The sequence below is a fragment of the Saccostrea cucullata genome, unplaced genomic scaffold (genome assembly GCF_032062105.1).
Source record: "Saccostrea cucullata isolate Sc308-1 unplaced genomic scaffold, CSIRO_AGI_Scuc_v1 ctg14639, whole genome shotgun sequence".
Taxonomy (NCBI): Eukaryota; Metazoa; Mollusca; class Bivalvia; order Ostreida; family Ostreidae; genus Saccostrea; species Saccostrea cuccullata.
Genome location: NW_026919183.1, coordinates 1 through 15207, shown reverse-complemented (window position 1 = coordinate 15207; position 15207 = coordinate 1). Strand labels below are relative to the sequence as shown.

The 15207-nt window shown below is 37.9% G+C and overlaps 2 protein-coding genes across 2 annotated transcripts; both read left to right on the top strand.

Moving 5' to 3' along the window:
* Nucleotides 1–18: 18 nt before the first annotated feature.
* LOC134281731 (uncharacterized) lies at nucleotides 19–5868 on the top strand. Its single transcript, XM_062764166.1, has 2 exons — nucleotides 19–5165; nucleotides 5751–5868. Exon 1 carries the CDS (start codon nucleotides 151–153, stop codon nucleotides 4933–4935), a length of 4785 nt encoding a protein of 1594 aa, XP_062620150.1. The 5' UTR covers nucleotides 19–150; the 3' UTR covers nucleotides 4936–5165; nucleotides 5751–5868.
* A 4834-nt stretch (nucleotides 5869–10702) lies between these two features.
* LOC134281722 (uncharacterized) lies at nucleotides 10703–13455 on the top strand. The gene is made up of 2 exons (XM_062764157.1): nucleotides 10703–10877; nucleotides 12145–13455. The coding sequence occupies exons 1-2, from the start codon at nucleotides 10851–10853 to the stop codon at nucleotides 13264–13266; spliced, it is 1149 nt and encodes a 382-aa protein (XP_062620141.1). The 5' UTR covers nucleotides 10703–10850; the 3' UTR covers nucleotides 13267–13455.
* Nucleotides 13456–15207: the final 1752 nt, after the last annotated feature.

Below are 15207 nucleotides of genomic sequence, written 5' to 3'. Positions count from 1 at the left end.
CCCTCAGAAGAATTGGATCTATTGATTCGTTGGCTTGGACCAGATTCTTCAAGGCATGCCAAAACTATAAGGACTTCAATAGGTTCTGACCCTAGATGGGGAGTAGAAAAAATTTGGGACCGCCTAGACGAAAGATTTGGTGCACCTGAGATGGTCGAGGCTTCTATCAAAAACAAGCTCAACTCCTTTCCGAGGCTTGGAAACAAAGATAATAAGAAATTATACGAGTTGGTGGATATCATGATCGAGATAGAAGCATTGATGGGAAATCCACGATACTCAATGCTACTCGCTTATTTCAACACATCATCTGGCGTATCTCCAATTATCAACAAATTGCCATATAACCTTCAGGAAAAATGGACCATGAGAGCAGCCAACTACAAGAAACAACATGATGTTCCTTATCCACCATTCTCATTTGTGTTAGACTTTGTGAAGGAAATGAGCAAAATTCGCAATGATCCAGCATTCTTTCAAACATTTGAAACTCACACATCCAAATCAAATGCCTTTTCATACTCCACTGGAAACCAGAAACCTGTCATTGCTAGAAAGACAGATGTGAAGGCCAATGTAAGTTACAGTCCAGACAAAATGTGTCCAGTGCACATGAAACAACACTCACTGAACCAGTGCCGAGAATTCTCACAATGGGATATTAAGAAAAGAAGAGACTTTCTAAAAAGAAAAGGCATTTGTTATAAATGCTGTGCATCTACAACACATTTGATGAGAGACTGTAAACAATCGGAGGAGTGCACCAAGTGCAGAAGCCATCAGCATCCAACTGCATTACATATGGAAGGGAGGAACGCTACTGAACCCTTTTGCAGTCGTACACTTAAGGACAGTGCAGAAGTTACGAGTTCTCATGGCGGGGAGAAGGCAAAAGAAGTTGTTGCGTCATGCACCTCACTATGTGGAGAGGAGTTCAATGGACGATCATGTTCAAAGACTGTGCTCGTAAAGGTGTATTTGGAGAAGGAACCCGAAAGAACTATCACAACATACGCTCTTTTGGATGAACATAGTAACAGGACCCTAGCGTCGTCAGAACTTTTGGATCAGCTCTCTGTGGAGGGTTTTCAGGCTGCTTACACATTGTCAACATGTGCAGGTACCGAACAGAAAACAGGCAGACGAGCTACAGGAATTATGGTCAAATCAATGGATGGGATAAGCCGACATACCTTACCAACCGTAATTGAGTGTAACGATATTCCAAACAATATCTCCGAAATTCCCACTCCAGAAGTAGCAAGGGCACATCCTCATTTGAGACAAATCGCTTGTCAGCTTTATCCTCTGGATCCTAAGGCCAAAGTCCAGTTACTCATTGGCCGTGATTTGCTGGAAGTTCACCACGTTCAACATCAAATAACAGGTCCACATGGAGCACCATTTGCTCAAAGATTGAGCTTAGGCTGGGTGATAGTGGGAGAAGTTTGTATCGGCAAGTTCCACAGAGACAATATCAGTGTATTGAAAACCAATTTACTAGTGAATGGTAGGAGTACGATTTTTAACCCATGTGACTCGAAACTTGTTGTGCGTGAGCATCCAGTTGAACCTTCCATCGGAGAGACTCTTTTTGTTAAAACACAAAATGACGAGAAGATAGGGATGTCTTACGAGGACCTCAAGTTCACAGAGTTGATGGACTCAACTTTCAGAAAGGACTCCTCCGGAGTATGGATGGCACCTCTACCATTCAAAAGTGAAAGGGCACGGCTTCCTAACAACAGACCACAAGTATTGCAAAGAGCTCAACAACTGGAGTCAAATCTCAAAAGGAATCCCGAGAAACTGAACCACTTCATTACCTTCATGGATAAGGTCTTCAGAAGCCAAGCAGCAGAACGGGCACCTGTTCTACAGGACGATGAGAAAGAGCGATGGTATTTACCAATCTTTGGGGTATATCATCCCAAGAAACCCAACCAGATCAGGGGAGTGTTTGATTCCTCAGTAGTGTACAAAGGACTTTCTCTGAACAACGTGTTGCTAACGGGACCAAATTTAACCAACAGTTTGTTAGGCGTACTGCTGCGTTTCAGGAAGGATGAATGTGCAATTACAGCGGACATTGAACAGATGTTCTACAGATTCTTTGTCATACCTGAGCATAGAGACTTTCTGCGGTTCTTCTGGTTTGAAGACAATGACCCCAATTCTCCAATGGTTGAGTATCGTATGACGGTGCATGTTTTCGGAAATCGGCCGTCCCCTGCCATAGCCACTTATGGACTGAGAAAAGCAGTGCAAGAAGCTGATGTTGATGTCAGAGAGTTTATTAACTGTAATTTCTATGTGGATGATGCACTGAAATCTACAACCTTACCTGAAGCAGCTGTGAGTTTACTGGAACGCACCAAAAGAGTCTTACAGAATGAAGGCCACATCCGACTGCACAAAATCGCATCGAACAACAAGAGCGTGATGTCTCAATTTTCTAAGGAAGACCTTGGTAAGGATCTCAAGGACTTAGATTTGAGTGACGATGCATTGCCCTTACAACAGAGTCTGGGTTTATCTTGGGACTTGAATACGGACAATTTTGTTTTCACAGCCCCTAAACTGAATAGTTCATTCACAAGGAGAGGATTGCTTTCAGCAGTTAGCAGCATTTTCGATCCCATAGGATTTTTGGCACCCTTCACTGTTAACGGAAGAATGTTATTGAGAGAAACTTGTCCACAAGGCTTTGACTGGGATGATCAACTTCCTGAAACACATCAGAAACGTTGGCAGAATTGGATGGATGACCTGAATCTGTTAGATGGATTTCAAATTCCCAGAATGTATGTACCAAGTTCTTACAGTCAGATGAAGGTACGGGAAGTAGCCATCTTTTCTGATGCTTCAGAGAAGGCGGTAGCTGCGGCTGCTTATCTGAAGACAATGGATGACCAGGGTCAACAACGTTTGGGGTTCATTATGGGCAAATCCAAATTGGCGCCTTCAGCTGGAAACAGTATACCGCGCTTAGAGCTCTGCGGGGCAGTTTTGGCGACAGAAATTGGGCAATTCCTTGCAGAACAGCTTGAGATACCTCTGACTGAGATGAGATATTTTGTGGATAGCAGGGTTGTTCTTGGTTACATAAAGAATGACACACGGAGGTTTTACACCTATGTTAGCAATAGGGTAGCCAGGATTCGTCACATTACCTCACCAGAACAATGGAATTATGTGCCGACCCACTTAAATCCTGCAGATGTTGCTACAAGGGGTGTGTCACAAGACATTTTGACGGCCATACAAACATGGCTGAAAGGACCCGAGTACATCTTAAAAAACAGAGAGACATTAGAAGAAATGTTTCCACTCATTGAACCAGATTTAGATAAGGAAATCCGTCCAGTACAGGTGCTACAGACCACCGTCTCAACATACTTACCACTGGATGAACGATTCTCAAGATTCTCAACATGGAAAGGGCTCGTTAATGCGATTGCCATCTTGAAACACAATGCACGGTGTCGCAATAAAGGAAACGACTCATCTTGCAAAGGATGGCATTGGTGTCAGGAAGCAATAGTTCCAGCCACACTTAAAGAGGCAGAGAAATTTGTGATTAAGACAGTACAACAAAAACACTACTACAAGGAGATCAACAATCTGAGACTAGGGTTGTCACTCAACAAGGGGAGTCACATCATATCACTCTCACCTTACTTAGACGAAGATGGTCTGGTGAGGGTTGGTGGCCGATTAAATCACCTTCGAGATAGTCTGGGACTCGCATCTACGAATCCTATCATCATACCTAAGGGAGTTGTAGCAACGCTTCTCGTGAAGCATTTCCATGAAAAAACCTTCCACCAGGGCCGAAAATTTACAGAAGGAAAGATACGCTCAAATGGTTTCTGGATTATAGGAGCAAAGAGAATCATTACATCTCTAATTGGAAAGTGTGTCTTATGTCAGAAACTCAGGGGAAAGATGCTAGAACAGAAGATGTCAGATTTGCCGACAGATCGTCTGGTTCCTGGACCGCCCTTCACAGCTGTCGGCGTGGATACCTTTGGGCCATGGGACATCACAACTCGGAAAACACGGGGTGGAGTCGCTCAAAGTAAGCGTTGGGCAGTCATTTTCACCTGTTTAACGACTCGTGCAGTGCACATCGAGCTAATCGAAGAAATGAGCAGCTCTAGTTTCATAAATGCTTTGAGGCGAGTGACGGCAGTCAGAGGGCCAATCAAAATCTATAGATCGGATCGAGGGACGAACTTTGTGGGTGCGACGGATCAGATTGGTATCGACTCAATCAATGTGGAAGATGCTCAACTAAAGTCTCATCTAAACAACTCAAGATCAGTCTGGATATTTAATGCACCCCACTCCTCCCACATGGGAGGAGTGTGGGAAAGAATGATAGGCGTTACTCGGAGAATTTTAGATGGAATACTAGTTCAACAGAAGGCCAAGACTTTAACCCATGAAATTCTGTCCACACTGATGACAGAAGTGTCTGCTGTGATAAATTCCAGACCAATCTCAGCTATTTCATCTGACCCAGAGACACCCTTAATATTGAGCCCAAACATTCTTCTCACTCAGAAACAAGGTGAAGATTCCCTTATGTTCTCAGAACAACTCTCACTGAAGGATGTCTATAGAGCAGACTGGAAACACGTTCAAGTACTCTCAGATCTCTTTTGGAGAAAGTGGAAGGATACCTACTTGAATGAACTACAACAACGCAGAAAGTGGCACGACAAGAAACCGAATGTAAAACCTGGTGACGTCGTACTCGTCAAGGATGCAAGCCTCGTTCGTTACCAGTGGCCCATTGGAGTAGTAGAAGAAGCCATAAAGAGTGACGATCAGTTGGTCCGCAAGGCTGTTATCCGAGTACATCGCGATGGAAAAAATGTGTTGTATACTAGACCTATCAATGAGCTTGTTTTGTTATTAGATGATTAGTCAGTGTATGCTAAGTAAATATAGGAGTTTTTAGTTTAGATTGTTATATCTTAAGATATAAGACGGGGAGTGTGTTGTCACATTTTTTAGCAATCCGGAATTATCAAAACTTGATGTGTTGGTTTCATTTTTATATCAATTCCACATTTTCCTTTCCTTATTGTTGATTGGCTCGCAGCTTCTTACCATACCTGTTTACCTCGTTCTCTGCAACTTGGACGCACAATGGAGTAAGTTTTATTGTTTGCAATGCTTAATATTCATTATCAAATCTGTACGGTTTATGATTTTGTATGCATTTGATCATTATTTTGTAAAACATCTTGATTTATGATGTAGTGTGTGGAATCTATTTTTAGATAACATGTGCGAGTTGCACTTTTCATGATTTATAAGATTTTATAAGGTTTATGTCTCAATATATGGCATTTTTGTATTGGATTACACAGTCACATATGTCTCAAATATTTCAGTAATTTTCTCCTAGTCTAGTATTATTATTTCATGTGAAATGTAATCATCTATAGTATTGAAATAGTGCGGGAAAATTTGAGGGCATGTTGTAAAACATTGATTGTGTTAAGTACATAGATTATGCAGAAATTTAATGGCATGCTGTAAAACATAGATTGATCAAGTTAATCTAATACATGTCAATTGATTATGCAAGTTTAAGCCTATACAAAGGTTATGAGATAGAGTAATAGTCCTAGTCATTTGTTCTAGTCATTCGTCAGGTTACATTTATTTACCTTTTGCATGAAATGTAAACTATTGTATTCTCTGTTCTTATTTGATTCATTGTAATGTTTCAGATCTAACCATTTCCACTTCATTGCTATGATCAACATCATCATTATGTACATGGAGCAATAAACGGTTAAACTTACTGCTATACTTGCATTTTATTGGACGTGGGCAATAGGCAGTACACCAACTTTTTAAAAGCGAAATCAAAATGGCCGCCGTAAACACAGGAACTTAGCAACGGGTGTGACGTCGAAGTTTGGCGCGTGAAATTAGATTCTTGGGACCGGAAAAGTAAAGTCTACCCCGTCATACCAATAACTCAGATTTTGAAGATGTAACATGAATCAATGAGACGCTTGACTTTTTTACAATGGTATAAATACCATACATTTTAAGGTGAATTTTGACACGGATAAGTGATAAAATTACACCATTTTTTTTTTTTTTTAATAAAGAAGAGATTAGACCCTCCTATTTTTTAATCACAATAAACTTAAGCTGAAAGTTTTGTAAATCAATTTTATTTGATTACGAATCGATAAGTACCACGAATCCACGAGGTACCAGGCTAATAACGGTTGTGGACTTTGTATGGAAAATTCTGTGCATGACTTAACATTTCTAAGTCGTTGTGTGCGAAAATTAACTCGTACGATAAACCTCACGCAAAGTGTCGTCATTATGACGTTATGGTCACTCAGTTATTTTCATGGAATTAAATCTGAAATCAAGTGAAAAGTTGTCCTGATAACTTTATCTTAATGAGGCCATAAACAACATGTCATTTATATCTTTCATATAATAATGCTTGTGGACTTCGAATGGGAAATCCTGTGTATGACAACATTTCTATGTCCTTGAGTTCGGAAAATAGCTCGGAACATAAACAGTTTTTTAGCTCACCTCGACAAAGTCGAGATGAGCTTATGCTATACCCCCGGCGTTGGCGTCCCAGGTTAAAGTTTTAGGAGCAAGTTCATTCCCAAGTAACTATAAGCCCTATCTGAACCAAACTTGCATGGATGATGCATCTAGGGATGTACACTACCAGACTTGCTTCGGATGCTGGATCTGACCTACATTTTCTAGATGAGTGACCAGGTTAAAGTTTTTGGAGCAGGTTAAAGTTTTTGGAGCAGGTCCATTCCCAAGGAACTATAAGCCCTACCTGAACCAAACTTGCATGGATGATGCATCTAGGGATGTACACTACCAGACTTGCTTCGGATGCTGGATCTGACCTACATTTTCTAGATGAGTGACCAGGATAAAGTTTTTGGAGCAGGTCCATTCCACAGGAACTATAAGCCCTATTTGGACCAAACTTGCATGGATGATGCATCTAGGGATGGACACTACCAGACTTGCTTCAGATGCTGGATCTGACCTACATTTTCATTCCCAATTAACTATAAGCCCTACCTCAAGCAAACTTGCATGGAAGATGTATCTAGGGATGTACACTACCAGACTAGTTTCAGATGCTGGATCTGACCTACATTTTCATTCCCAAGTAACTATGAGCTCTATTTGGACCAAACTTGCATGGATGATGTATCTAGGGATGGACACTACCAGACTTGCTTCGGATGCTGGATCTGACCTACATTTTCATTCCCAAGTAACTATGAGCTCTATTTGGACCAAACTTGCTTGGATGATGCATCTAGGGATGGACACTACCAGACTTGCTTCAGATGCTGGATCTGACCTACATTTTCATTCCCAAGTAACTATAAGCCCTACCTGAACCAAACTTGCATGGATGATGCATCTAGGGATGGACACTACCAGACTTGCTTCGGATGCTGGATCTGACCTACATTTTCATTTCCAAGTAACTATAAGCCCTACCTAAACCAAACTTGCATGGATGATGCATCTAGGGATGGACACTACCAGACTTGCTTCGGATGCTGGATCTGACCTACATTTTCATTCCCAAGTAACTATGAGCCCTAGCTAAACCAAACTTGCATGGATGATGTATCTAGGGATGGACACTACCAGACTTGCTTCAGATGCTGGATCTGACATACATTTTCATTCCCAAGTAACTATAAGCCCTACCTGAAGCAAACTTGCATGGATGATGTATCTTAGGATGGACACTACCAGACTTGCTTCAGATGCTGGATCTGACCTACATTTTTCATTCCCAAGTAACTGTAAGCCCTGGCTAAACCAAACTTGCATGGATGATGCATCTAGGGATGGACACTACCAGACTTGCTTCGGATGCTGGATCTGACCTACATTTTCATTTCCAAGTAACTATAAGCCCTACCTAAACCAAACTTGCATGGATGATGCATCTTAGGATGGACACTATCAGACTTGCTTGGGATGCTGGATCTGACCTATATTTTCCATACAAGAGACCAGGTTAAAGTTTTGGGAACAGATCAATCCAATGAAATTGAAGTCTTTGATATCTGCAATTTTAACAGTTATGAATATTTGTTTACACAAAACATGTTTTTCACACTAAATGCATAGAAATGTGTATATGCCATGTAGAGGGTAAAGCACAACTTGCAAGAATATTGTTGTTAGGATGAATACTTAATATTAAGAAAATATGATGTAGGATTTGCATTACTTAAAACTGATAACATTCGTCGAGGTGAGCTTCGTAATCTTTGATTACCTATGTTTACGTATATAATATTAATGATGGTTGTGAACTTTGTTTGGAAAATCCTGTGTATGACTTACCATTTCTAAGTCGTCGTGTGCGAAAAATAACTCGTACGATAAACCTCAGGCAATTAGACCAGCTTCATTATGACGTCATAGTCACTTTCCACTTTCTTACTCCCTTACAACACGACTTGAATTATGTAAAGTATTTTCATGGAATTAAATGTGAAATCACTTAAAAAATAGTCCTGATACATACACACACACATTACCTTTTTCTGAAACACTGGAGGCATTTTTTTTTTTAGCTCTACTGGTCAGAGACCAGAAGAGCTTATGCGATAGTAATGCGTCCGTCGTCTGTCTGTCTGTCCGTCTGTAAACAATTTTTCAAAATGCTACTCCTCCTACAGTTTTGGTCTGATTTTAATATAACTTGGCACACAAGTAGACTGCACTAAGATACATAATTCTGTGTATCGGTTTTTGATTTCGATGAACGGTGTTGCCGTGGTTACTAAAAATAGAAATTTCTGTGAAATTCTTTCAAAATGCTACTTCTCCTACAGTTTTGGTCTGATTTTAATATAACTTGGCACACAAGTAGACTACACTAAGATACATAATTCTGTGTATCGGTTTTTGATTTCGATGAACGGTGTTGCCGTGGTTACTAAAAATAGAAATTTCTATGAAATTCTTTCAAAATGCTACTCCTCCTACAGTTTTGGTCTGATTTTAATATAACTTGGCACACAAGTAGACTACACTAAGATACATGATTCTGTATATCGGTTTTTGATTTCGTTGAACGGTGTTGCCGTGGTTACTAAAAATAGAAATTTCTGTGAAATTCTTTCAAAATGCTACTCCTCCTACAGTTTTGGTCTGATTTTAATATAACTTGGCACACAAGTAGACTACACTAAGATACATGATTCTGTATATCGGTTTTTGATTTCGTTGAACGGTGTTGCCGTGGTTACTAAAAATAGAAATTTCTGTGAAATTCTTTCAAAATGCTACTCCTCCTACAGTTTTGGTCTGATTTTAATATAACTTGGCACACAAGTAGACTATACTAAGATACATAATTCTGTATATCGGTTTTTGATTTCGATGAACTGTGTTGTCGTGGTTATTAAAAATAGAAATTTCTGTGAAATTCTTTCAAAATGCTACTCCTCCTACAGTTTTGGTCTGATTTCAAATAGCACCGATCGATAACTCCCGAGTGTGCTAAATATAACCCTATCCCAAAATGCATTGCGCGCGACGCCATACTTTCGGACAATAACAATGGAGGTGTCTGAGGCGGACAATGTGTCAGCAGTAGATATTAACGAAAAACACGAACGCAGAGGTGCAACTAAGCATTGTGCTTATGGTCTTTGTAAAAGTGACTCTAGATATATGGATAGACAAGATATGGAAGGCGTTTTCTTTATTCGCTTTCCACAATTTCATCGTGAACCGGAGAAGTGTACTCGATGGGCCAATGCATGTCGACGAGAGAACTTTACTGCTTTGTCGGTAAAGAAGGACACATATATATGTAGTTTGCATTTTAAGGGGGGTAGAGGCCCCACGGAAGAATATCCTGACCCAATTCCGGCAACAGCTACCAAATATGAGGTAGGCCTAAACACAGCTGATCTGGCTTATATGTGAAAACTTTTTTATAACGCCGACAGTCAATGTTTATCATTATGGTATTGTGTCTAAAATATCACACCAAGATAAAGGGTAGATAGATGCAAATTTACTTACAATTTTTGTGAACCTTGTACTACAATAATTCAATTATCCACCTCACAAGTCATAATTTAAAAGCGGGGATTAGAGTCAGAGGAATCTCGGATTAGGCCTAGTTCAATAGTTGGCATATACAACCATGTTACAATACTTACATACATACATACATACATGTAAAGTCAAATACTAAAGTAGATAAGTCTTTAATCTGTCATATAATATAAGGATTGAAATATGTGCTAGGCTTATATTAAAATGACATATCACTGTTATGTAAAGTGTAGAATTTTATCAAATTTAAACACAAATCGCTCTTGACAGAGTTGTTGACAATACAAGTAACATTGTAAATTCTAATTCCAAAAAATGTGTGTGCATGCATTTAATGTCTGCCTCATAGAATCAACATTGTCTTGTAAAATTCCCAATATCAAAAGTAAATAAAAGTAAATAAATACAGTAGTGGGTTTATAGTGTCAAAAATTTTTATTCATTTGATATCATAATACTATTATGCCATATTATTAAAAAATCTAGAAAATGTATATCCTTATTGATATATTTGTTTTTAGCTTGAAAAATTTGTCAGAAGCAGGAAGAGGCCTCTAGTGCTAAAAAATCTGACATGGTCCCCAGAACCCAAACGCAAGAAGAGTGATTTAGGGAGTATAGACATTGCTGAGACAGAAGCTGCTAGTGCAACATCTACTGAGGATCATCCTACTGATATTAATCATGATAAAGTTCAGGCAGCAGAGGCATTATTAATGCTGCAGAATTCTGAAAGTGAAGAAGTGAGTTAAATTTTGAGGGTTTTTACTTTTTAGAAATTTTCTAGATTCATATCAACAGACTTTTGCTATCTCTCTGTCTCTAAGGTATACAACTTTTAAAGGTGTGTCTGCTTAAAATGTGTACTGGGTCTTTCATCTAAATATATTAAGTTATTATATAAATATTGCATTTAGTTGAGTTTGATATTGAAAACTTTCACCCCAAGAAAAACCAATGTCAGCGGAGCCCCAGCCAAGGTTGACAGTGGTTTGCGCCTCCGTTGACAATAGTTTCCTAGCCTAGGTGAAATTTTTCAATGTTACACTCATCTACATGCAATATATATTATACACATACTGAATGTTCTAACAGTATACTGGGTGCACATAAATTCTGCGCAGTCTCTATTTTTCGGAATAACACCTCGTCAAGCAATGTTGACTGTTGCTATGCTAGAAGACATGGCTTCATTATTCAGCGTGTACTAGCATTTTTTTTTTAAGTTTTTCGACAAATCAGAATCAACTAATTTGCCTGAAAGTGTAATAAAAATAAATATCGTACTTTCATGTAAATTACTTGAATCTAATTCGTCGAGAAACATTTGTTAAAAAACACTATTACCCGCTGAATAATAACACCACACCCTCCTGTGTAGCAACAGTTAAAAAAATAGTGACTGCAAAGAATTCATGCGCGCATGATTCACTGTTATATATGTATTCCTATAAAACATTCAGTATAATATAATAAATATTGCATGTAGTTGAGTGTAACATTGAAAATTTTCACCCCTGGAAAACCATTGTCAACCTCGGCTGCACTTCAGTTGACAATGGTTTTCTTGAAGTGAAATTTTCAATGTTACACTCAACTACTTGCAATGTTTATATAATACAAAATTATATTTACAATAACAATACTATATCCAAAAATTGAAATACTTTAATTAAATAAAAACGCCTTGCTGCTTCATTACCCAATATAATAATAAGTTCACAGTTGGTTGCAAATTGCAGTAGTTGTGAAGAAATATGCAGATGATGCAGTTTTTTCTACATTGCCTGCAACAGATTTGCCTAGTAGATGATTCAACAATCAAATCGTTTAGCATTCAATTAATCTTGATTAGGTAGGTTTATTTTAAATGCAAGGTCGTTCATCTCGGTTCTTTTTTTTTTTTTTTCATGGAAAAATGTTCAGTGGTTGACACTTATTAAGTACTGGTGTGTTCTAAAGAAGTTTGACTTTGAAGGAGTTAGACTCAAAATGTATTTTATTTTGCAGGTAAACATTGTTTCTGATGGACGGAAGAGACTAGATATCCAAGATCCAAATTCCATGTTAAAGAATTCATGTGATGAAGAAACCCAGACATCATCTTGTTGCTTAACCTTGAATGAATCTTTGGCATTAAAATTAGAAAATTTTGATGTAAAAAGCAAGATTTTTGAACTTGAAAAAAAAAGTACACAGTCAAAAGCATTTTCCATTGCTGATGTGAAAGATGATGAAAAGAAAATGATATTTTACACTGGTTTAACTTATGGGCAATTTATGTGTTTGTGGAAATTTCTTGGACCAGCCACAAGAAATCCTTCTAGAATAAATAATATGAGGAAATTTGAGCTTACTCCGTCTAAGTCCAGAGGACCAAAGAGAAAATTGTCACCAGAAGATGAACTTTTCCTCACACTGGTTAGACTTCGTCTCGGATTATTGCATACTGACTTAGCCTATCGTTTTGGTGTTTCAGTTAGTACTGTCAATGAAATAACTTCAACATGGATACAGTTCTTATATTTACAGTTTAATAGACTACGAAATGCTATGTTTCCATCTAGAAAAATAATTAGCAAGCATTTACCAAAGTCCTTCAGAAAATATAAAAAAGTACGTGTAATATTAGATGCCACTGAGTTTTTTACACAGGTACCTAGAAATTACGAGCAGCAGGGTAATCTTTACTCTTCATATAAGAATCATTGTACTTGCAAAGTTCTGATAGGAATAACACCCTCGGGAGCAATATCATTTGTATCTGATGTGTATGAAGGGTCAATTTCTGATAAGGAAATTTTCAAAAAGAGCAAAATTATGGATAAAATAAATCCTGGTGATCTGGTAATGGTAGATAGGGGATTTAATGTTCGAGACATTTTGTTGCAGAAAGGTGCCGATATTGTAATCCCACCATTTTTGGGAAATAGAACTAATTTGTCACCACAAGAAGAAGCCCAGACACGTGCTATTGCAAAATTACGAATTCATGTTGAGAGGGTAATTGAACGCATAAAAAAATATAAAATTTGCAAGAAAATTGTACCTTTGAACACACTGTCAACTTTCTCCCAAACAGTCTTCATTGTTGCTTGTTTGGTAAACTTTCAGAAACCAATAGTGAAATAAAGGTGATGAAAACTGTTGTACTTTCAGTGTACATTTTGAAACTGAGTAAATTTTAGCATCAGAAAATAATGAATTTGAATTTTAAACCATTTTTTTGAATTTTCACGATTTACTTGATCTTGTTGGTTTAATGTTTAACTGATCAGAATACCTGTATGCACATATTTACTTAACTGTGAATTTGCAAAATAAAAACAGTACACAAGAATGAACGAAAACTATGTTTTATTATGTACAGATGTAAACTAATACTTAAGCTGTATAATTTCAAGTTCACGAGGTAGTCGCATGAGAAAATATTCTGGAACAAGATATTCTCTATGAAAAGCCTCAAGTTGCGGACACATGTAAGACCACAAGTCATTACTGACAGTTATTCTCTCCACCGACATACCCTTTGGAGACCAGACAACAAAGTCACAAACATCTAATTCACACAAAGCTAACTGCATTTGAATTTGATAATAGTATTTATGATTTCTTTTGAGTCTCAAATTCCTTGATTATCTTTAACACAACAAAAATCTTTACATTGCTTTATTGACAAATTGTCTATGAAATTCAAGGGATTGCAATTTCTTAGTACATATGGGCATTTGATCTCAATTAGACCCTTTGATTCATTTGATTTATCGATGAATAGTCCATCAGGACTACATCCGAGAGTAGGGTGTTTAGGGTTCAACCACAAACCTGTTTCCTGCACATTGTAGTTTGTATGTTGTTGTTTGTAATGTGCAAGAGCATCAGATTCATGTTCACGCCCATACAGTAGGGCTGCTGTTACAGGGGAATCTGACCACAGAAGCCTATTGACTAGACTCGTAAAACCTGTTCTAACACATTTGATATCTTTTGCATTCGATGCTGTTACCCTGCACCATCTATTTACCTGCCAGTCTTGCGATAATGACTGACCTACTGTGTTATCAACTACAAAGGGGGAACATTTATCAGAACACTTTTCATTTAAATTATCAATGAATTGTTTACATTGAATCTTTAAAATATCTACACCATAATCATGGATGCTGAAATTTTCATAATGAAAATCTAATAAATTTGTCCATCCACATTCTTGTCCATTCATGACTAAATTTGATAGGAATTCACTTTTCTGTTCATTTGATAATTCATTCTCCCTCAGTTTTTCAGGTCTTGGATCAGAGTTTAAGATATCTTTGACTGAGGTTTTTTGACGTTTAAGATTTTTCTTCATGGACTTGTATTCCTTGTTAAAAATTGTCTCTGGATTCTTATTTTTTCTTCTACCTTTGTTCCACTGTAGTAGTTTGTCTGTGCAGGTAGGCAGGTCAGTCCCAAATTCAATAGTGTAGTCCTCTAATGCAAACAACACAGCAGCAACATGAGAACATCTGCCCATGCCAGAAGCAGAGCAAGTGCATGTACCCTCTAATACTGATCCAGATGATTCGGATAATGTTACTGTACAATTGTAGGAATGTTTTGAGTAGGAAGCTAACACTGATGCTTTAACAAAATAGTGTCCTTTACAACTGACATCATGCATGTTTTTCACATGACCACTCCTAAAAAGATTCATACCCTTAGTAAATGGTTTGCTAGTATGTACATCATCTTGACAGTCATCCTCAGAACTGTTTGAGTCACACTCTATTGATGCTACTGATTCCACAAGATAATAGTAGATATGCCCATGATTAAAATGTTTTGGTATGGACACAGATGGAAACTTCTTCCAACCTTGAATTGGAACATAGGGAACTTGTGATGCAACAGGTGTTGGATTCTTTTTTAGATGCAACAGGTGTTGGATTCTATTTTAGATTCAGCCATTTACCATCGTCAACTTTCAGATCAATTTTAACATTGTTGTTTACAGCATTCTGGCATCTGCATAATATTAAGTATATTATTTAATGACAAAAAGTTCAAAGTATGTGTTATTGTAGATTGTTT